General features: G+C 39.5%; 2 protein-coding genes across 2 annotated transcripts in view; one reads left to right on the top strand and one right to left on the bottom strand.

Annotated features, from left to right (window-relative positions):
* Positions 1-6121, top strand: part of METAP1 (methionyl aminopeptidase 1) — a 45920-nt gene extending 39799 nt beyond the window's left edge. The window contains exons 10-11 of the mRNA XM_021717745.1: positions 4-69; positions 4449-6121. Of these exons, the coding sequence (XP_021573420.1) occupies positions 4-69; positions 4449-4612 (230 nt within the window). The 3' untranslated portion in view covers positions 4613-6121. The remainder of the gene's footprint in view (positions 1-3; positions 70-4448) is intronic.
* Positions 6122-16430: 10309 nt separating this feature from the next.
* LOC103270912 (alcohol dehydrogenase class-3) overlaps positions 16431-23106 on the bottom strand; it is a 14652-nt gene continuing 7976 nt past the window's right edge. Inside the window, exons 6-10 of the mRNA XM_008068409.2 lie at positions 21270-21489; positions 20862-21122; positions 19809-19944; positions 17166-17304; positions 16431-16717 (exon numbers count right to left, since the gene is read on the bottom strand). Coding sequence (XP_008066600.2) covers positions 16693-16717; positions 17166-17304; positions 19809-19944; positions 20862-21122; positions 21270-21489 — 781 coding nt within the window. The 3' untranslated portion in view covers positions 16431-16692. The remainder of the gene's footprint in view (positions 16718-17165; positions 17305-19808; positions 19945-20861; positions 21123-21269; positions 21490-23106) is intronic.

Here is a 23106-nt window from a genome sequence, read left to right as displayed (position 1 = left end):
CAGAAAATAAAGCAGTTGGAGTGATGAAGTCGGGTCATGTATTTACAATTGAGCCAATGATTTGTGAAGGTGAGAAGAAAAAGGGTGTTGTAATATTGTTTAATTGCATTTGTATTTGTTGCAGGTATCTCATCAGATAAGTTGTCCATTCTGCTTGCTTGCTTTTTGCTTCCTTCTACTCACTATCCCATCTTGAGCTTGATTCAGTATTATGTAGAAAACTGAAACTGTAAGGGTTGGCAAAAAAGTCATCTGTCAGTAGATACCGAAGTACTTGAATGCTGATCCCTTTTCATAAAAGTCCAGTCAGAGCAATGGGTTTATTGTCATAACTAGAGCCCATGTCAATCCTGTGTGGATGGTCTTGCTTGATGTAGGAGGCAGAAGAAGAGGAAATAAGAAGTAGAGCATTTGTTGAGCCACCCGCTTAGAGGCAGACATGGTTGTATGATTTAGTTCTTTGCCATTTATGAGGTGGGTATTATCCCCATTATATAGAGAACCCGGCTGACCCTTGGATAGGGTAAATAACTTGCTCAAGTCCCTCAGGTGGTTACAGCATGGGATTTGTCAGACTCTCAACCCATGAGCTGTTCTCTCTGGCTCTTCATGGCCTGCACTCATGTTGTCACATGGTGTCATAACTATTGTGGGAAAAGCTGGGCATAAACACACTTAGTTCTGACAGCCTTTGTATCCCCATTGTTGTTATTCCCTGTCTACAGATAGTAGACTCTGAGTCATGATTAGGGCTCCTCACTGAGCTTATTGGAATGCTTGTAATAGTGGAGCTTTCTCCTTAGGAGATGCAAAGTGAGGCAGTAGTGGGCCTGTGGGTCCTGTGCCCCTGCATTAAAGGATACTGCCTCTCTGAATCCTTCCAGTCTTTTTGTAACCCAATTTTGGGAGTGACTTTTATATTCTCATTCTTAGAAGTCACTCACTAACCTGGGTACGGTGGTTCACCCCTGTAATCGCAGTGCTTTGGAAGGCTGAGGCAGGAGGATTACTTGAGGACAGAAGCTTGAGACCAGTCTGGACAATATAACAAGACCCTTTCTCTATCAATAATAATAATAATAATAATAAATTAAAAATTAGCCAGGTGTGATGGTGTACATCTGTAGTCCCAGCTACTTGAGAGATGTAGGGGGAAAGATGGCTTGAACCTGGGAGTTTGAGGCTGCTGTGAGCTGTGATTGCACCACTGCACTCCAGCATGAGTGACAGAATAAGACTATCTTATTTAAAAACAAAAAACAAACAAAAAAAAGTGATTCTCTAAATCCAGCCCACACTCAAAGGGAGCAGGGGCTCACACAAGTTTGTGTATACCAGGAGGTGGGGATCATTGGATGTTACTGCAGGGGCTTTGTTTGTAACCTGATTCTTTGTTGCCTTTTCTATAAAATGAAAATTATAATCCTTATCTTGCCAACACTCATGGAGGGCTGCTGTAACAATGAAGTGAGATGATTTATGTTAACATAAAGTACTTTGTATACCTTAAAGGACTGCACATGTGTATGTCAATGTTTTTGTCATTCTTGTGTAATAAGGATCAAGTTCTGATCATGCGCAACTAGTTTTCAGGGCAGTTACCGGTGAGTGTTTTGGTAGTAAAGGAAAGACAAGAAGGAAAGTGTCTTTTTGGTTACATGTTTTCGTTAACTGCACCTGGTTGGCGAGACATACTGTATAAGTATTTTCGGGAGTAAGCAAATAACTTTCTATGGAACTGGTACAGGTAGTCATCAAATTACAGTAGTTATGCTTCAGTGTAACTCCTGGCTCTGGAGTGGAAGGTCTCAAACCTGAAGGGAAATTTCCCCAGAAGAATAGCCAAATATGTTTGACTCAACATTACTAAAAATCCTGTTTTTATCTGATTACAGTAAAATCAAAGTATTATGTTTTAAATCCATTTGTGTGAAGGCCATTACATTGAAAAGCATCTATTTTCTCAACTTTAGGTGCTTGACAAGGCATGAGTTAACTTCTTTAAGCTGCCTCATATTTTCTTTTTAGCCTAGGAGTTAATATTGCAAAAGTAGGTTACTTTACTACAGTATGAATGTCCTGGGATTTTGTCTGTGTGAGAGTCAGTGAGACCTGGGAGTAACATGTTTCACCTAAAGATTACCCAAAATAAAGAATGGATTGATTTTTTTACATCTAATTTTGAAGCAAGAAAGCTCTATAGCCAGGTTTGGTGGCTCACGCCTATAATCTCAGCACTTTGGGAAACGGAAACCAGAGGATTGCCTGAGTCTATGGGTTTGAGACCAGCCCGGGCAACTTGGCGAGAACTAATCTCTACAATAAATCAAAAAATTAGGTGGGCGTGGTGGCGCGTGCTTGTAGTTTCCACTACTTGGAAGGCTGAGATGGAGGGATCACCTGAGCCTAGCAGGCCAAGACTGTGGTAGCTGTGAGCATGCCACTGCACTCCAGTCTAGGAGACTGAGACTCCAACTCAAAAAAAAAAAAAAAAAGGCCTATGAGCACCTGTTTTATAGTAGTGTACAGAATTGCACAGCCTTCTCATTTCACCTCTGCTTCCGACCCTCTAAGGCTTCTCTTCTGCCTCCCCTTCATTGTGCCCCTCCCCTCCTCTCCTGAGCTTTCTTTCGTGGTCTCCTAGATTCTTTCCCTGTCCCTCACTTCCCTCTCTAGTTTCAACTCTTCTCTAAACTGTTCTGCTTCATCATATTTTTCTTGTTCTCTCCCACCAACCTCTTTGCCCCTTTTCCTAGTTCCAAGAGACTGGTTTACAAAAGTTTTTCACACTGTAATCTGTTCTCACCATCTGTTTGTGCCTGCCATTTTGAAATTATGTCAGAAATTAAATGCTGTAGTAAAAGTATAAAAACTTACATGATTTCCTTCACAGTATACACTGACTACAGTTTAGTCAGATGTCAAAGTTATACCAGGAAAGAGTTAAATTCATTAATTCAAGTTTTTTGTCTACTTTTTAAATTATAAAATATATATAAGATTTGCAGTCTCGATCATTTTTAAATTTATAGTTCATTGGTATTAAATACATTCATAATGTTGTACAGCTGTTAACCATCACCAATCTCCAAAATTGTTTTCATTCTTGAAAAACTGAAACTCTGTACCTCTTAAACATTAACTCCCTATTTCTTGCTCCTCCCTGCCCCTGGCACCCTCCATTCTATTTTCTGTTTCTGTGATTTTTTTTTCTTGAGTTGGAGTCTCACTCCATTGCCCAGGCTGGAGTGCACTGGCATGCTCCCAGCCACTGCAGCCTCCACCTGCTGAACTCAGTAGCTAGAGCTACAGGTGTACACCACCATGCCTGGCTTTTTGATTTATTGCAGAGACGAGGTCTCCCCAAGTTGCCCAGGGCTGGTCTGTGAACCCTGGACTCAGGTAATCCTCTCGCCTTGGCCTCCCAAAGTGCTGGGATTACAGGCTTGAGCCACCGTGCCCGGCCCATCTGTCTCTGTGATTTTGACTACTGTATTGTAAATGTCTCATGTAAAGTGGGCTAATGAAGTATATGTGTTTTTATGACTAGATTATTTCACTTATCTTAATGTCTTCAAACTTCATGTTGTAGCATATTGCAGAAGTTCCTTCCCTTTTTTTAAAAAATTATCTACTGATTTTTGAGTTGGGGGTGCGTTTCACTCTGTCACCTAGGCTGTAGTACAGTGGCGCAATCAGGGCTCACTGCAGCCTCAAACACTGGGCTCAGGTGATCCTTCTGCCTCAGCCTCTTGAATAACTGGCACTACAGGTGCGTGGCATCATGTTAGCTCATTTTCGATTTTCTGTAGAGACAAAGTCTTGCTCTTGTCCAGGCTGGTCTCCAACTTCTGGGTTCTAGCAATCCTACCACTTATGCTTCCCAAGGTGCTGGGATTTTAAAGGTGTGTCTCACTGCACCCAGCCAATTTTATTTTTTTATTTTTATTTTTTGAGAAAGCAGGATTTATTGAGAGGACAGAGAAGCTCCCACAGTGGGAGGGAACCTGAAGGAGTTGCCCCTAATTTTATTTTTTTAAGTGGACAAATAATAATTATACATATTTATAGAGTACAGTGATGTTTTGGTACATATAATTCCAGTTTTTACTCATAGTTCTGTGATGAGTAGATACCCATGTGTTTTCTAAAATGAAATCCCACACCTTTATTTTGGAAACTGCATCTTGACTTGACTTTTGGGAAACAAAAGAAAAAATGTGAAATTGAACACACTGAAGAAATTTCGGCATCATCATTACTTCATTGGTACTAAATACCAAAGTGAAGTTGGAAAGGCTTTAACTGACATGATGGAAGTGTAATGCATGAGAATCTCAGCAGTGAACTTTCTGCTTGCTTTTCTTCTTGATGGCACTTTCACTAGAGAGTTTGTTTAGAAAACTGAGTGGGCAAATGAAGCCGTTGTTTTTTTTTGTCTGTTTAAGGTGGGTGGCAGGACGAAACTTGGCCAGATGGTTGGACTGCAGTGACAAGAGATGGAAAGCGCTCTGCTCAGTTCGAGCACACCCTGCTGGTCACGGACACTGGCTGTGATATTCTCACCCGGCGACTCGACAGTGCACGACCTCACTTCATGTCCCAAGTTTAATTTCTCCCATGTCGGCACATCTCAGTGATGCCTTCTTACTGTACTTTGAGTTTTGCTGAGAGTACAGAAAGGAAGAGGATCCTTTTTTTAAATCACTTGTTTTGTTTTGATTATAGTTAAGAAAGGACTACAGCATTTGATGTGTGTCCTCAGGAACTTGTCTGGGTTCTGAAAAAACTGAGAAGAATAAAGGAAACATTGCTCTTTCCAGTGTGCCCCCATCTCTCTTCACACCTGTTTTCTCATTTGCCCTTTGAGCACTTTTACTTAAACCTATTTCTCGCTGTTTTTATCACTGTCATAAACCAGCCATCAAGAGCCAGCTGCTTTCCAGGTGAACATCAGAGATGAGAATCCTTGAAACTTTAGCAATATTGTTGTACTAGATTTAAAAAAATTATATATATGGAAAAATATATGTGTACATTTTAAGTTCCATATGGGTAATTACCAAACACTATGTGACCTGGGGTTTGTGTTGGTTCTACTCTGACTGGGTAATATGCCATCATAAATGGACCCATAGTTTGTAGTAATTTAATTCCTCATTGGGAATTGCTCCTACCCCCTGCTTCCTGTGTAATTATTTACCCTTATAACTAGGCAGAAGGAAGCACTCACACTTTCTCCTGTGTGGACTGTGTGTGTGTGTCAGTGAATAAATGTGGTAAAAGTCACTTTGGAAGAAGGTTATCAGGCTTTTAAAAGTTTAATTTATGGCAAAAATAGCCATGCTCCAAGCAGTGGCTGGCTAATGCAAAGCATGGGAATTTCATATAATACACTGCTATTTCAGACTGCTGTTTGGTCAGAAACGGTAGTGGAAAAGTCCCCCTTTTCCCCTTCTCTATTTCAAGGGCATTCCTTGGAGATGCTGAGGATGCTGGAGGTTGCACTGTGGAGGAGCATGGGGAAAGAGTTCTGAAGTCTCCAGCTGTGAGCATAGTAGGTCAAGTGGGCTGGTAGACACTGTCATTTAGTAACCTTGACGGTTATCAGCAAGAAACTTTGAGTCTTATAACCTTGCGGTAGGGATGCAGCTATCCTAGGGATGTGCTGAGACACTTCTCATCTTTATATAGTTGGGAACCCCATTAGAAATGGCCTCAGCTGCCCAATATCTGTGTTCCTTTCAGCGGTTGCCCAAATAGGAGTGTCTCCAGTGAAGACATATCAGATCATAAAGTCATTTTCATTAGAGTGTACTTCATTATTGGATATCTGATGACTTTCTTGTAATATAATTTGATACCACTACACATTATATTTGTAAGAGAACATCTTTCCCAGAGTGCCTCAGACCTTATTGCTTTAAAATAATTATAATAATGTTTTCATTACTTTTATTATTTTAACAATTTAGTAAAGTTGACTGAATCTGCTATAGAATTTTGGGGGTATGTGTGTGAAGTTTTTATCACACAGTCATATTTGTGGATGGAATGCCTTGCAATATGAATGTTAATATAATGTGTAAAGGGAGATTAAAATGTTTGGATGATTATCTCACCATGTTGTCATTAATTTTGCTGCATTTCTTTGGGCTTTCAGAGGGAAATGGTGGGAATGGGGAGGCCGATTTCATAATCTCAAATAAACTCATGACCATTTGAGTAAAAATACTTTTTCCAATTCAATAACTATACAACAATAATGAGAGTTCTGTGCTTAATTCAGCAGAGTCTGCCAAAGCATTTGAGAAGCAACCTTGTTTTTGAGAGCTTTAAAGACAGAGAATGCTACATATTTAGGGGAATATTTTATGTACTGATAGTGGAATTAACAATGTGGGCTTATTTAGTGTCTGTCACTGGAAATAAGAAAAACATCTTGGTGGGATCTTTTTTTTGGTAAAACACCACGCTGGTAATAATGTTTCTCTAGGTTTGGGAGATTTAAAAAATTACGGGCTCTAGTCTAATTGCATATATCTAATTACAAATATTTAATTGATTTAGGTGATGAAACACCTATCTTCATCATTTTGGCAACTTTTTACACAGTAATTCAGATTATCAGCCAGGCATGGTGGCTTGTGCCTGTAGTTTCAGCTACTTGGGAGACTGATAGGAGGATCACTTAAGCCAAGGAGGTCAAGGCTGCAGTGAGCCATGATCACATTGCACTGCAGCCTGGGCCATAGTCTCTTGTCTCTTATTTTTTTTTTAAAAAATGTCAAGGCATTAACTTTTGTTATAACTTTAACTTTTTTTTTTTTTTTTTTTTTGAGTTGGAGTCTCACTCTGTCACCCAGACTGGAGTGCAGTGTCCGCTCCTGGCCACCGCAGCCTCAATCTGCTGGGCTCCGGCGATCCTTCTGCCTCAGCCTTCCAAGTAGCCGGAATTACAGGCATGCGCTACCATGCCTGGCTGATTTTTTGATTTATTGTAAAGATGAGGTCTCGCTGCCCAGGCGGGTCTCGAACCCGCGGGCTCAAGCAAACCACTCACCTCAGCCTCCCAAAGGTGCGGGATTACAGGCTGAGCCACCGAGCCCGGCTTAACTTTAACTTTTAAATATTCTTTTTTCCTGCCAATCCACCAACCCCTTTGAAATTATAATTTGGAAGAAGGGAAGCCATGCCATATTCATACTATGTATTCTGTTGCTAAAATTAATGGATTTTATTAATGGATTAATGGGATTAGGACTCATTCACCAACACCTCTATACTTGGTACTCACCTGTCTAAATCAATAGGCAAGAGGAAGATTAGGAATTTGTTTGCTGTCTTAGCTCAATGCCTCTATTTATCTTCCAACCACTTCTGGTTTTTCGAGTTTAGTTAAAATGGAGAGTAGGATGCTCTACTTCGCTGAAGCCTCCAAATTTACCTCACAAGATCTGTAAGCTATTGCCTTCTTTTTTTTAAGTTATGGTGCAGTACAGGGCATGCTCATGGCCACCGCAGACTTGGCCCCCTGGGCTCAGGTGATCCTTCCACTTCAGCCTTCCAAGTAGCTGGAAATAGAAGCATGCACCACCATGCCTGGATAATTTTTTTATTTATTGTAGAGATGAGGTTTCACCATGTTGCCCAGGCTGGTCTTGAATTCTTGGACTCAAGTATTCCTCTCACCTCCACCTCCCAAAGTGTTGGGATTACTGGCATGAGCCACTGCACTTGACTGAGCTATTGACTTCTTTTTAAGTTAAATTTTATTTTTTTGCTTTCAACTTCTTATATTGAAAAATTTCAAACTTACAGAAAAGTTGAATGTATAGTACAGTGAAATAATTATGTATCTTTTACCTACACTTAACTGTTATTTTGCCACCTTTAGTTTATCTGTATGTAAGTGTTTTTCTTTTGAAAGAAGGAACACACCTCACCCATTACTACTTAAGCATGTACGAAGAGGACCCACCCAAAAAACCAGAATTGTTTTTTAGAGAGCAGGCCCCATGTAGTACAGGCTTCCCCTCGTAGGTAAGTGTTCTAGGAACTCATTGGCATCCATATACCAGGTAGTATTGTTGTGAGAGGCTGCGTTTGACTTTAGCGAATTTGTTTTGGAGGTTCTTTCAGTGTTTATTTCATCATGGGTAATTTAAGAATGCACCTGCTCCTACTACACTGAGTGTCCAGCAGTTTTTGATCAAAAGCAGCATGACCCCATGCCCTGCCCTCTCTATTCACTTGATCCTGCCCCAAGTGAAATTTTTTTGTCTCCCTGGATGAAAAGAAGTCCTTAAAGAGAAATGTATTGCCGATGTGGAAGAGGTGCAAAAAAAACAAAAACAAAAAATGGCAGAAGTACTAAAGGCATCAAAATTAACAAGTTCAGAAATTATTTTGAGCAGTGGAAAGAATGTCTTGACAGGTGTATTGCATCAAACAGAGAGTACCTTGAAGGTGACTGAAGTTTAAATATATAAGAATAAATACACAGTTTTTTATAAATAAATTCTGGATTTTTTCTGGTCCCCCCTCAGATGTCTGAAATCTTAAGGAAATTCTTTTATATGATCATAATATAGTTATAAATTTAATATTGATACAGAATTGTCTAAAGGATAATACATATTCAGACTTTCCCAGTTTTCCCCAAAATGTCCTTTAAAGATTTTCTTTCTTTTTTTTTTTTTAAAATCAGGAACCAGAGCCATGGCATTTGATTGTCATGTATTTCTAGTCTTTACTCTGGAACAATCCTGCCTTTTCTGATGTTTTATGAAATGGATACTTGAACAGTCAGGCCAGTTAGCTTGTAAAAGTCTGTTTGTCTGATTGTTTCTTATGAGGACAAGTTCAGGAAAAACATTTTGCCCCAAGACTACATAGATGGCATGTTGTATGTCCCATTTATTAAGGAAGCAGAAAGTATTACTGTCACCTTATTACTGATGCTAAGATTGGTCACTTGGTGTCTGTCAGGTCTTTTTGTTGTAAAATATCTTTTTTTTCTTAAACAAGTAATCTGGGAGGAGATACTTGGATATCTTTGGACCATTTTAATATTCTGTTCCTTTGATGGTTTTTGCATTCATTGATAATCCTTACGTACATCTGTTCTTTTATTCCATTGGTGGCTGCAAGTTGACTAAGTGTAACATTCCATCTACATTTATTAGCAGGCATTCTTCTATAAAGAGGCACGTTCATTCTTTACCCACTTTTGAGTATCACTGTGGGCTCATGGATTATTTTTTAAAAATTTTATTAGTCAGCTGGGCATGGTGGCTCATGCCTATAATCCCAGCACTTTGGGAGGCTGAGGTGAGAGTGTTGCCTGAGCCCATGGGTTCGAGACAAGCCTGTCTACAATAAATAAATTTTAAAAATTAGCTGGACATGGTGGCGTGTGCCTGTAGCTCCAGCTACTTGGGAGGGTGAGTTAGAAAGATCACTTGAGCCCAGCAGTTTGAGGCCACAGTGGCCACGAGTGTGCCGCTGCACTCCTGCTTGGGTGACAGTGAGACTCCAACTCAAAAAAAAAAAAAAAAAAATTAGTGTAATTGTTCCAAATTTGGCCAATGGGAACACCTTAAACTTGTTCATGGGTCATTGTGCACATCAGTCCTTGAGTATCTCCTTGCATTTTGCCATAACAAGATGTCCTAGGCTTATTTATTTCCCTGCTCTAGTTAGGAGATTGGCCGTTTTGAAAAGGTTTCTTTCCATGGGGGGGGTGGTGTTTTTAAAAATCACAATCTGGGTGCTACTGTAATGTCATTGCTTCTAGCCCCTTTTAGGGAACGTTTTTTTTTTTAGATCAATGAGTTCATTCTAATACTTCCATTTCAAATCTAACACCAATATTCCTTTCTCATAGTAATCTTGATCTTATAGTATTCTAAATTTCATAAACCATGAGCTACTTTTCTTTTTTTTTTTTGAGTTGGGGTCTCAATCTGTTCCCCAGACTGGAGTGCAGTGGCACAGCATCCTTGACTTCCTGGGCTCAGGTGATCCTTCTGCCTCAGCCTCCTGAATAGCTGGGACTACAGGCATACACTCCAAACCCAGCTAATTTTATAATTTTTTTTTTCATTTTGCAGAGATGGGATCTCGCTTTGTTGCTTAGGCTGGTCTCAAACCTCTGGGCTCAAGCAGTCCTCCTGCCTCTGCCTCCGAAAGTACTGGGATTACAGGTATGAGCCACCGTGCAGTGACTGTTGGGAGCAAAAAAATACACTAGGGGTGGGGAGGATATTTTAGTGGTCTTGGAATTAGGAATACTGGAACTGTTTGAGATACTGTGGTAAGATTCTACCTACATTTGATACTGTTTTACTTCTACAAAGCTCTCTAGCTACAAGAGGAGAAAATTCTGCTACTTGTAATGTGGGTGTGTGGCTGCCCCATCTCCAGCTCCTCTATGTGAGAAAATGACATCGTGGCATAAATTTTTTAGGAACAAGTTGTTTCATAATGCAGGCTGAGTTAGGCTAAAACTCTAAAAGTCATTAATGCATTTTGTTCCATTTAAAACAACACCTGGGCCGGGCTCGGTGGCTCAGCCTGTAATCCCAGTACTTTGGGAGGCCGAGGCAAGTGGTTTGCCTGAGCCTGCGGGTTTGAGACCAGCCCAGGCAACTTGGCGAGACCTCGTCTCTACAATAAATAAAAAAAAAAAAAATTAGCCGAGCGCTGTCATGCTTGTAGTTCCAGCGACTTGAAAGACTGAGGCGGAAGGATTGTTGGAGTCCAGCAGGTCTACGCTGGGGTGGCTGCGAGTGTGCCACTGCACTATATCCTGGGCAATGGAGTGAGACTCTGACTCAGAAAAAAAAAAAGCACCTAAGGAAAGACTGGCTTCTTAGCATGAGATCTATGTGTAGACATTCTCTGGCTCATTGTGTTTGCACTCTCAAGGGGCAAGCTGTCTTTGTGATGTCTTCTTCCTGAACTCTTCTATTTTTTCATGCTAAGTATGAGACAATAAAAAATATTGGTTTGCATTTATTTGGATGTTTTGCAAGAGAGCAGAAATAAGGTGATCTTGGCTACATGCTTATCTGCTGCTTTTCACTTTGAGGACTGGGTGAGCAGCAACAGTACTGAATGTATATGGCAATTCTGTTGTTTTTAAAGGAGTGTCATGGACTGGGCATGGTGGCTCACACCTGTAATCCCAGCGCTTTGGGAGGTTGAAGCAGGAGGATTACTTGAGACCAGGAGTTCAAGACCAGCCTGGGCAACATAGTGAGACCTCGTCTCTACAAAACATTAAAAAAAAAAAAAAAAGATCATGGTGGCATGCCCCTGTAGTCCCAGCTACTTGGAAGGCTGAGGTAGAAGGATCATCTGATCCCAGGAGGTCGAGGCTGTGTGAGCAATGATGGTGCCATTGAACTCTATCCTAGGTGACAGAGTGGGAACCCCAACTTAAAAAAAAAGTATCAACAGTGCTATGTTTTTCCAACAGTGCTGAAATGTTCCCAAAAGTTACTATGTGGAACATTGAAGAATTCAAGAAAGGCTTCCTGTAAAGATGTTCACTTATCACTGATCACAAATGTGCTTGTCATTCAAAGCATTTTAGTAGTATGTGGAAATAGATACTATTAAACTATTAAATAATTTACTAGTTTATGGGAGTTCCTATGATGTCTGGCCTTTTTACTGCTGTAAAGCTTTTAGTAATTACTCTCATCATCCTGGGTAATGAGGTTCTCAGTCCTATCACTGTTATTCCAGCCTCCTCATTCCACTCCTAAAACAAAATGCCAAGGATACTTATTTTAAAAAAACTTGTGAGCACATTTGCACTATGGTATCGTAAGAAGAGCACAAGACCAACAGCAATCACTACACCAGGGCTCTGATTTCTACACCTTTTAAATTGATTCCATGGTTAGCAGAACAAATGGCTATACTTCTCTATAGCGATCTCCTATTTGTGCAATGATTTCACAACTGTTTTATTCGATATGCAATGTGACTATAAAACAGTTTTGCTTTTTTGGGTCAGAGGTCACCAGAGAATTCAGGGTAGAATTTTTAAAACTTAAAATAGGTGTATTTGAGTCCTGGGTGTTTCTGAGGAAACTGTTAAGAATAAGAACTTTTAGTACTAAAATGTAGATTAGGAAAAGATCACATTTTAAAGCAAGTTTTCCTGTCTTCTTTAACACATCTTGATATTTTGGGTAGCAAGTGTACGTGTTCAAAATGAAGGTAATTCTATCATGGGTTATCACTCCTTTCTTGAAGGGGGCATGTACATATTTCTTTTATACTCAAAAAATTCTGCTACAATGTCCAGTTTGATAAAAATCAATTTGCCTAAGAGCCCATTCTACTACGTTGTTACTATAATGTCCACCAAAAGAAATCTTGTATAATGGAGAACTTTGTACGTCCCTGTTTACCTGGTAGTTGTTTCTTTAACAATAGGATTCCCTGGGCATAATTCTATGCATTTATTATCTAAATAGCTGTTTAAGAATACAGTACTTAATACAATGTTTTCCAAATGTATTTGTGTTACACTTTTTCTTAAAGGTATCTGCTGACAATCTGGCCTTGCATGTTAATTGAAAAAAAATGGGCTGAAATCAAAGTTGGTCAGCCTAGTCTCTAGGCCTAAGGAATTGTCAGTTCCTTTACCACTTTGATCACCAGCCCACTTGGCAAATCGGTAGCCAAGCAGAAAAAGTTCTGAAGCATTTCCTGCATTTAAAATATGTTTCCTCTTTCCCAAGTCAGTGAAAACATCTTGAGAATTACCAGTTAAGTATAATTTTGCATTTAAATGTGATAAATGGAGCAGCACTCGGTATAGTTTTTGGAGTCAGTTTTTAAGTTGTATACACATTAACTGGGTCCGCTGTAGTAAAGTTTTGGACATGTTTTCCTCACCTTCATCCAAATGACCTCATCATCCAATACATTTTACTTTATATATTTCCTGTGCACGTAATAATAACTTGTTCCACTTCAGATTTGTCTGTATATGGACTTTCTCCAGCAAATATAAAGAGGTAGGTTAAATAGAATGCTGGCCCAACATGCCAAAACTGGAAATACAGGCAAACTTTGAAAAGTGCTAGGCATATGAAAAACTTCCAATTAAACATTAATAAAGATGTTTGAACTTCTTGAAGTTCCTGATGTTGTAACATTTTAGATCCCTGAATTTAAAAAATTGTCTTACTGCCTCACATGAAACATAAGATAGAAACTGATATCCATTTGTGTTCAAATTATATACCTTTTATCTAGGAAAGCAGCTTAAAGATACTTTTGGCTGGGTGTGGTGGCTCACACCTGTAATCCCAACACTTTGGGAGGCCAAGGCAGGAGGATTGCTTGAGCCCAGGAGTTTGAGACCAGCCCGGGCAACATAGCCAGATCATCTGACCCCCCCCCAAAAATGGGCATGGTGGCATGTGCCTATAGTCCCAACTACTCAGGAGGCTGAAGCAGAAGGATCACCTGAGCCCAGAAGGTCTAGGATTGTGTCACTGAGCCAGGATTGTATCACTGCACTCCAGCTTGGGAGACAGTGAGACCGACCCCGACTCAAAAAAATAAAAAATACTTGCAAATATTTCTTGATAACAGTAATTTATTGTCTATTTCAGAACAGCTGGAAGAGAATCCTCGAATGTTTCCAACACAAATAAATCATTGCTAGAGGTGATGGACATCCCGATTACCTGGCTTTGACCATCACATATTCTATGCATGCACTCCATTCATATGTACATCTGTTATATATCAATTAAAAACAATTGCCCAATAATCTTTCCTAAGTGGTAGAATCCTCATCTTAGGCAATGAAGATAGATTTGTTGACATGCACTTAGTGGTTTTCAGCCCTGTGCTTTAACAGTACTTTGTCTCCAAAACTATTTGGGTCAGCAACATAGGTAACATTCTAGATCCCAATTTTTTTTCAATTAACATAAGTAACATTCTAGATCCCATTCAAGATCTTAAAAAGGACTTTAAAAAGAAAGACTTGACACCTATAGTCGAGTCCCATGATGCAGGAATTCTGACAGTAAGGGTCTTGCAAAATTGATTATTTACACTGGAACTTTGGAGGAGACAACTGTGCTTTCAGCCAGGTAATGCTAATACTTGTTAAACTTAATTGGCTTGCTCAAGAATATGTACTTGATTGCGACAGCGATGAAAGATAAACTCAATAATTGGCCAGCTACAAGAATTGAAGAAATACTATTGTAATATGTTAAAATGACTTTTACTTTTTATACTGGTGAACCTAAAAATGTCTGCCATTTCAATTCATGTACATCTCGTGTATGAGAAAAAGGGACAAAAACCTTTAAGAGGAATTAGCTCTCCTTCATTTCTCTCCATGCCTGTTTTGTTATTGCAGTTGCCAAACCGGATTAGAAGCCCATTTCCTACAGCTGGGGTTGAAGCTAGTTGTAATTCCTCCTTCCTACCAGTTCCTGTAGGACAACAGCTGGCACCATTTAGGCCCTTAATGTGTCTCCAGCAATCCAGGTAAAATGGGAGAAAAGCTGAACCATAACAGTCTGGTACTTCAAATGCACCAAAGTTCTGGAATGGGCAAGTCCCGATCATACCTTCCACTTTCTAGTCAAGTACATATTGCTCTCACAAACACAATCTTTTGGGAGCATTTGACCTAGCAACTAAAGGCATTTTTTTTTTTCATGGACATAGCTTTAATCCAATCAAAATAAACGTGTATTTACATGCATGACAGGTGTGATGTACTGATTCAAAAAGTCTAAAATAAGCTATCATGGAAAGAACAAAAAGACACAGAATAGTGTTAACAATGTAGTTTTAAAGGATATGTATAAATGCTGTTATGAGCATAGAAACTTCTGGGAAGATACTTAAGAAACTTAGTAGTGGTTTTAACAGTTTTTTGAGGAGGTGTATAGCTTTTCTCTTTCATATAATTGCCTGACAATTTGAATTTTCTAGCTCTTGGATATAGATTTCTTGTATTTATTTTTATGTCAAAGGATTAATAGGAGGGTAGAATTTTGGACCATTTTTGTTAGATTTAAAAAAAATACTTCTTAGGATAAAAGAAGCTAAATGTTACTACCATTACCAGGAAGACTGATAGATTTGACTAGATTAAAATAAAACTGTTCAACAAAATACCCAAGTAAAAAATCACAAGAGAGACGAGGAGGAGACACTTGCAACATATACAAATTAACAAAAGATTGGTGTCTAAAATAAAAAAAACTCCTAAAAATTACTTGGAAAAAGATGGCCACAGATATGAACAGATCCTTCACAGAAACGGAAATGAAATTCCTTTTATAGAATGAAAGATCTAACTAGTAATTGAAGAAAATATAAAGTCCCAATGAAATGCCATTTTACAGCATGTAATTCACAAATTCATGAGCATGTTGAAGAGCAATTTGGCAATGTCTGGTAAGGTTCAATGTGCTTATTCTGTGACACATATATCCTAAGTAACTGACATGCTGAGCACAATGCATAGGAATGGGCCAAGGCAGTGTTGCTAGTGATACAGAAACTCTGGAAACAGCTTTATGCCTTCAACTGAAAAACAGATGAATTATGGTAGTTCATATAATTGCACAGTACTACACAGAACTAGAATTAATGAATGGGGGCTTTACGTACAATATAGATTAATCACACAATAAAGAATGAAAACAGAAAGCTGCAGAATGAGACCGTATATGGCTTAAAAACATGCAATACTGAAGACCAGAGGGTTTATGGATATACATAGCAAAAGTGTAACAACATACATGGGAATGAGAAACATCAAGTTTTGGATGATGGTGACCTCTGGAGGAAAGGAAAGGGATTGTGATTAAGAGATGGCAAAATGTTAAGATTTAATACATTTAAGTGCTGGGAACTTGGATATTCAGGATGTAATCCCCTATATTATATTTGAAATAGTTCATATGTCCATTACCAACACACACCTATTTAAGCCCGGAATGCTGTGACAGTATGAACTTTAGTGCCCCCTGTGGACCAGATGCCATACTAGCAGCTTGGGGTACCTGCCCTCTAGAGGATAATCTCACAGAAGCAGACTTGGGTCCTGATGACTAGAATCTGTTTTTTGGGTTTTTTTTGAGTTGGAGTTTCACTCTGTCGCCCAGGCTGGAGTGCAGTGGCATGCTCACAGCCATCCCAGTGTCCACCTGCTGGGCCTGGCGATTCTTCTGCCTCATCCAGTATCTGTTTTTTACTCAACAGGCCTGAGATTCTTCAAAGATAAGTGAATGCTACTGAAGTTGGCAGCAGAGAAGGTTCAGACACCACTGCCCTGCTTCTCCACCTTTCCTTTACAGAATACAGATAACAGGGAGACGATATTGGATGCAGTGTAAAACACAGTACAACTTCCACACAAATGTAGAAATTAATTTTATTATGTGAAAATGTTCCTTAATGAGCTAACAATTATTTAGGCGAAAGAGAGTTCAGAAAACAGACTTCTGACTCAATTAGCCTTGTCCTTGATTACAGAGATTTATGAATGACACATATAACACTATTCCCCAGAGGAGTAACTGAAGGGCTAAGAAGCTGTGAACTTGCAAGAGCTTCCTCCTGCCTGTCAGGCTGCTCCCATCAGATCACAAGACAGAACGGACATACTTTTCTTTTTTGAATTTATATCTTTATAACAGTTCGAATGCTGTAACAGAAGAAAGCAATACACTTGAGTTTTAAATGTTACCTCTTCTTTTTTTTTTTTTTTTTTTGAGTTGGAGTCTCACTTGGTCACCCGGACTGGAGTGCAGTGGCCGCTCCCGGCCACCACAGCCTCGCCTGCTGGGCTCCAGCGATCCTTCCGCCTCAGCCTTCCGAGTAGCCGGAATTACAGGCATGAGCTACCATGCCCGGCTGATTTGTTTGATTTATTATAGAGATGAGGTTTCGCTGCCCAGGCGGGTCTCGAACCCGCGGGCCCAGGCAATCCACTCACCTCAGCCTCCCAAAGGCGCGGGATTACAGGCTGAGCCACCGAGCCCAGCATGTTACCTCTTCTTTAAGACCACTAAAATAGTGTTATTTTTGACCTTCCCTCCCCCATTAACTTCAAATCATTATTACATTCTATAATATATAAAGAAAGAGCTTACCTCTCCCCTGAGTGCATCAATTCAAAGGCTTTGTTAATCTCGCCAAAAGACAGATTGTGAGTCACAAATTCATCCACTTTTATCTTTTTGGACATATATTCAGATACCAACTTTGGGACACTTTCTACACTCTTCCATCCTAAAAGAAATAATACATCTGTTCATTAATATATTCAACAAATTTCTACAGTAAGCTTTTTACTTAGTGGGTGACAAAAACATTTAGAAGAATGAGTCTTTTGATGAGTTAAAGAGGAATGAAACCGCCAAAAAAAAGGATTTGACAAACACTTCTAGCTAGGAAAGAGGTATTTTCCTTTAGCTGGTCATGGTGGTGTGCGCCTATAGTTCCAGCTACTTGGAAGGCCGAGGCAGAAAGATCACCAGCAGGTCAAGGCTGTGGTGGCCGTCAGCATGCCACTGCACTTCAACCTAGGTGACAGAGTGAGACTCTGACTCCAAAAAAAAAAAAAAAAGTATTTTCCTTTTTCTATATTGAGATTTGCTAAAATCTCATTAAGGTTTTGGCCAACTGAAGCTTTTAAACTACCAGGACAGAACTCTGGAAGTCTTAGCAACAAGCTTATTTAGGTCCACAACAGCAAAGATTTCTGTTATCATGATATTCATAAAAGAACAAAAATTAATGAAATATAGGAATTTACTTCCTTGGTTTTAAATTCAACAATGAAACAGGTAGCATCTCAGAATAGAAAACTATGAAATTGAAAAACAGTAGAAATCTTCAGCTAAATGATAAAATTTTAAATAAAATTAGATGCTTCAATTGCTGTTATCTAAAAAAATCAATAAATTAACAAGACACTTTCCCACCTTCTCTTTTGAATTTACATCTTTATAACAGTTTGATGGATGTTTTTGGCCAATATATTTCAACCCTCTTTTTTTCTTGACTCAGGTCTCAAGCTCTGTCACTGCAGAGTGCAGTGGCATGATCATAGCTCACTGCAATCTTGGACTCCTGAGCTCAAGGGATCCTTCTACCTCCTGCTGAGTAGCTAGGACCATGTCTGGCAGATTTTTATTTTTTATAGAGATAGGATCTCACAGTGTTGACTAGACTGGCCTCAAACTCCTGTGCTTAAGCTATTCTCCCTCCTCAGCCTCTCAAAGTGCTGGGATTACAGGCGTGAGCCATTGTGTCCAGTCTCAAACCTCTTTTGAGCCTTTTCCAAATCTCTTTCATTATATCCTCCACCAATTATTTTCTCCCCCACAACTTTTGGGGATTTTTTTTCTTCTTTAAATCTCCTGGTGATACAAATACAAAACTGCCTCTGTTTTCTAGACAAAAACTTTTATTATCTTTGGGTCATATTTTAGCAATGCAAGGGCCCCAAGGCTCCAGCTAATTTCCCTACCAGCATGTGCTATGATGAGGTTTCAGTTAGAGGTCACTACCAACACACCCAGCTCAGTCACCCAGGCTTCAAATGCACTTTCAGATATAGCTACAGATCGTGACAGGATGTCTCCCTCCACCATAGCATTCTTAGCTATGGCATATATATAAAGTTCTGGAAAAGAGGGCTAGTCAGATTCACATTCTCTCTCTCACTCTTTTTTTTTTTTTGGTAGAGATAAGGTCTTGCTATGTTGCCCAGTCTGGTCTTGAACTCCTGGGCTCAAGCGATCCTCCAGCCTCAGCCTTCCAAAGCACTGGGATTACAGGTATGAGCCACTGTGCCCAGCAAGATTTACATTTTCTAAGGCAAATTCTGTAATATAAAGAAGAAAAACTTTGGTCAAGTCCCTCATTTCAGCATACTTTCCAAATCTTTTATTCTGGCCTTCAAAAAAAGCTGGCATAATATGGGGTAGAGGCTCTTAACAGACAAATTGTTAAACACAGATTATTCAAAACTCATGCTATGTGATTATTTTTCTTAAGAGGGTGGTAAGATATAACTGTGTCTTTAAAAAGCCTATAAAAACTTTTGGTTTCACTTATTCACAATAGTTTAGAAATACAAATATGTTCTGATGTAATTTCTCTAGCCGAGCAACCATGAAAAAGGGGTTTTCCCAGAATTCCAAGTGACTGAGCACTTTTTGGGAAAAATGATCATTCTAGCGGCTTTTTGATTATGTTAGAAGGTTTTATCTAATTTAACATTCTCAGTTTAAGGCTCAGTATTGGTTACTGCTGAAATCAGTACTATTCTGACAGAAGTATGATACATCCGGTGACCACTGCACTTTCTGGAAAAATGAGTAAAAATGCACAATCTACTTTAGTCTACAATATGAAACACACTGTGGCTAATATTGCTTACTCACCTTGTAATCATCTTACCTCCACACTACCGCCAAAACGCTGATTTTTTTTTCAGTCTTTCTTTTTTACAGTGTACTTGATAAAGTACAGATAGAAATTAAGAAGTAAAGTAAGTATACTGTGAAGAATTAATCTGTATCTATGAAGAAGCCTGATGTAAAATGAATATAACTCATAAAGCATTAGAATTTAGGCTGCTTTGGCCTCTCAAAGTGCAGGGATTATAGGCATGAGCCACCATGCCTGGCCAATTCTTCTTAATTAAAAAAGATTAGCCCGGGATTAAAAATCTACCAGTGGAAAAAACAAAGGGGAATATGCACTCATATCATCCACCAAATTACCTCCAAAGGCAGTGCCTTTCCATGTGCGACCTGTCACCAACTGGAATGGGCGAGTCGCAATCTCTTCACCTGAAGCAGCCACGCCAACCACCACACTGATGCCCCAGCCTTTGTGGCACGCCTCAAGTGCTGCTCTCTACAAGCACAGAGAGATGACCTAATCAGTGCATTTTGCTGACAATAACCGCCTCTCCAGAAGCTTTTAGTGGAAGCATAGAGTTGGTGTTTTTAATGGCAACAAAATGGCCCAATTTAATACTTAGTAAGCTTAATTTTATTGAACAGTTATATTTTAACAGGTATTTAAAAAAATTAACCTGGCTAAATATTAAGACAAATTGAAATAATTCAAAGTTTTTATTTGCTTTTTATTTTTAAAAGTACATCCTAGTTCAAAATTCTAAATACTTTAATAAAAACCAGCAGGCAGAAGATGTATCATAAAACCTATACTGTATGTCTACTTAGTGTTAAGTAGGTGTTGTTATTACAGGTTGTATAGTCCTTATCTGAAATGCTTGGGACAAGAAATGTTTTGAATTTTGGATTTTTTCAGATTTCGAATCTGGTTGAGCATCATGTTGGTGCTCAAATGGTTTCAAATTTTGGAGTATTTTAGATTTGGGATTTTTGAATTAGGGATGTTCAATCTGTATCGCATTTTACAGATGAGGCAACTGAAGTTTAGAGAAGTTGTTTGCTCAAGGTCACTGAGTTACTAAGTGGGTGTATCTAATTCCAAAGTCCATCCATGCTCTCTACTACTGCATTGTTCTGCCTTTTCATTTAATAGGACATATATTTAGCATGTATTAAGGTAAAAAAAAATCTTTTCTTCATCTTTTCTGAGCTGTTCTTGTATCATTTCTCATTTGTAATTCAGTTGTTTCCCTTCTTCCATTAGAATAATCCTCATTAAAAGAGACTTTGCCTTTGCCAAAACAAATCAATTTTTAATCTTGGAGAAACTGCATTAAAAAACAAAACAAAAACAAACTGGTTCCACAAACTAATAAGGAATGGAGCCAAAGGAATGGAGCCAAGCATACTCACCATAACCTTCACATTACCAATACACTCAAAGGAATAGTCCACTCCTCCATCAGTCATTTCAATGAGCACTTCCTGAATGGGTTTACTAAAGTCCTGGGGGTTAATACATTCAGTGGCTCCAAACTTTTTGGCCTTTGCAAATTTATCTTTGTTGATGTCCACACCAATGATCCGGGTTGCGCCAGCCACTTTACAGCCCATGATTACTGCCAGTCCAACTCCTCCCAGGCCAAAGATGGCACAAACAGAACCAGGCTCCACCTAACAGTAAAGACAGTCTGTAAGGTACTCATTCTACCAGGGTCAAGGGAATCCCTAGGAATGCAGGTGGACCAATTTCACTATTCCAGGAAAGCGTCACTACATTAAATTAGAAGGCAGCAGCTAAAACCCAGGCCTGTCTCTTACCTTGGCAGTGTTCACAGCAGCACCATAACCAGTTGAAATGCCACAACCCAGAAGGCAGACTTTATCCAAAGGTGCTAAAGGATTTATTTTAGCAACAGAGATATCAGCCACAACTGTGTATTCAGAAAAGGTGCTGGTTCCCATGAAATGTAAAAGTGTCTTTCCTTTGCAAGTAAATCTGCTGGTGCCATCTGGCATTAACCCTTTCCCTTGAGTGACTCTAACAAAAATAAAAAAGGAAAAAGGCAGGGTAGAATCAGGTTTCTTAAAACTCGTTGGAAGAAGACATCAGTTTTTACAATAATGACCAGTAAATATTCAGAAAATGTGCTAAGACCAAAAGTCCGATTTCTACTGTATTCATTAGTAATTTAGCACCTTTGGGCAATGCCTGATGAAGAAAAATTTATAAGAGATTTATAATTGTACCCATGTTTTCCAACAATCATTATCCTTCTAGATCTTTTTTTTGTTTGTTTTTTTGAGTTGGAGTCTCACTCTGTTGCCCAGACTGGAGTGCAGTGGTCACTCCTGGCCACCGCAGTCTAGACCTGCTGGGCTCCGGCGATCCTTCCGCCTCAGCCTTCCACATAGATGGAACTACAGGCGCGCACTACCACGCCTGGCTAATTTTTTGATTTATTGTAGAGATGAGGGCTCGCCTGCCCAGGCGGGTCTCGAACTCGCGGGCTCAGACAATCCACTACCTCAGCCTCCCAAAGATACGGGATTACAGGCTGAGCCACCGAGCCCCGCTCCTTCTAGATCTTAATGTTAGAATATTGAACTCTTTTTTTTTTTTTTGAGTTGGAATCTCACTCTATCGCCCAGACTGGAGTGCAGTGGCCGCTCCCGGCCACCACAGCCTTGACCTACTGGGCTCCGGCGATTCTTCCGCCTCAGCCTTCCGAGTAGCCGAAATTACAGGCGCGCGCTACCACACCCGGCTGATTTTTTGATTTATCGTAGAGATAAGGTCTTGCTGCCCAGGCGGGTCTCAAACCCGCGGGCTCAGGCAATCCACTCACCTCAGCCTCCCAAAGGCGCGGGATTACAGGCTGAGCCACCGAACCCGGCTTGAACTCATTTTACGAGGTACAATTTATGGATCAGTTGAAATTATTTTAAAATTACATTGTGATTTTTTTACATCTGTGAGCAACTTCATAAAGGATAAAGCCAAAACCAGTATCTATAAAACAGATTACAAGCAATTATCTAGATCAGCTGATAAAACAGATGGCTAAACTGTATAATTTAGACCTTTCAGCAGCCATTTTTCAAAAATGTAATAGTCCTCAAGGATTTAAGTTAAATTACTTCTTTACTTGGTTTTGCCTATATAGTTGGTCACACCAATAAAAAACAAAACAAAACAAAACTTACAAAGGTGACCAATAATAGTAACAAAAATTACTTTTGATATTCTAAACAGATAGGTGATATCTTGCTTAAGAGCGTGTGACCTCGAGCAATTTACCTCTGTGCCTTAGTTTTCTCATTATAAAGTACAGAGAAACAATAGTATCTTTTTTATAGACATTCCTCAAAATCATATTAGATGTTATGTAAAGTTTTAGTACTGAGTCTGGCATAGGGTGAGTGTTTAGCAAAGATTTGTTATTTAAAAGAAAACAAACACTATAGGCCAGGTGTGGTGGTTCATCCCTGTATTCCCAGCATTGGGAGGTCAAGGTGGGGACTGCCTGAGCCCAGGAGTTCAAGACCAGCCTGGGCACCATTGCAAAACCTTGTCTCCACAAAAAAATAAAAAAATTAGGCCAGGCTCGGTGGCTCAGCCTGTAATCCCAGCACTTTGGGAGGCCGAGGCAAGAGG

The sequence above is a fragment of the Carlito syrichta genome, unplaced genomic scaffold, assembly GCF_000164805.1.
Source record: "Carlito syrichta isolate Samal-C Ts95f unplaced genomic scaffold, Tarsius_syrichta-2.0.1 Scaffold310768, whole genome shotgun sequence".
Classification (NCBI taxonomy): domain Eukaryota; kingdom Metazoa; phylum Chordata; class Mammalia; order Primates; family Tarsiidae; genus Carlito; species Carlito syrichta.
This window is presented reverse-complemented; position numbering and strand designations above follow the sequence as displayed.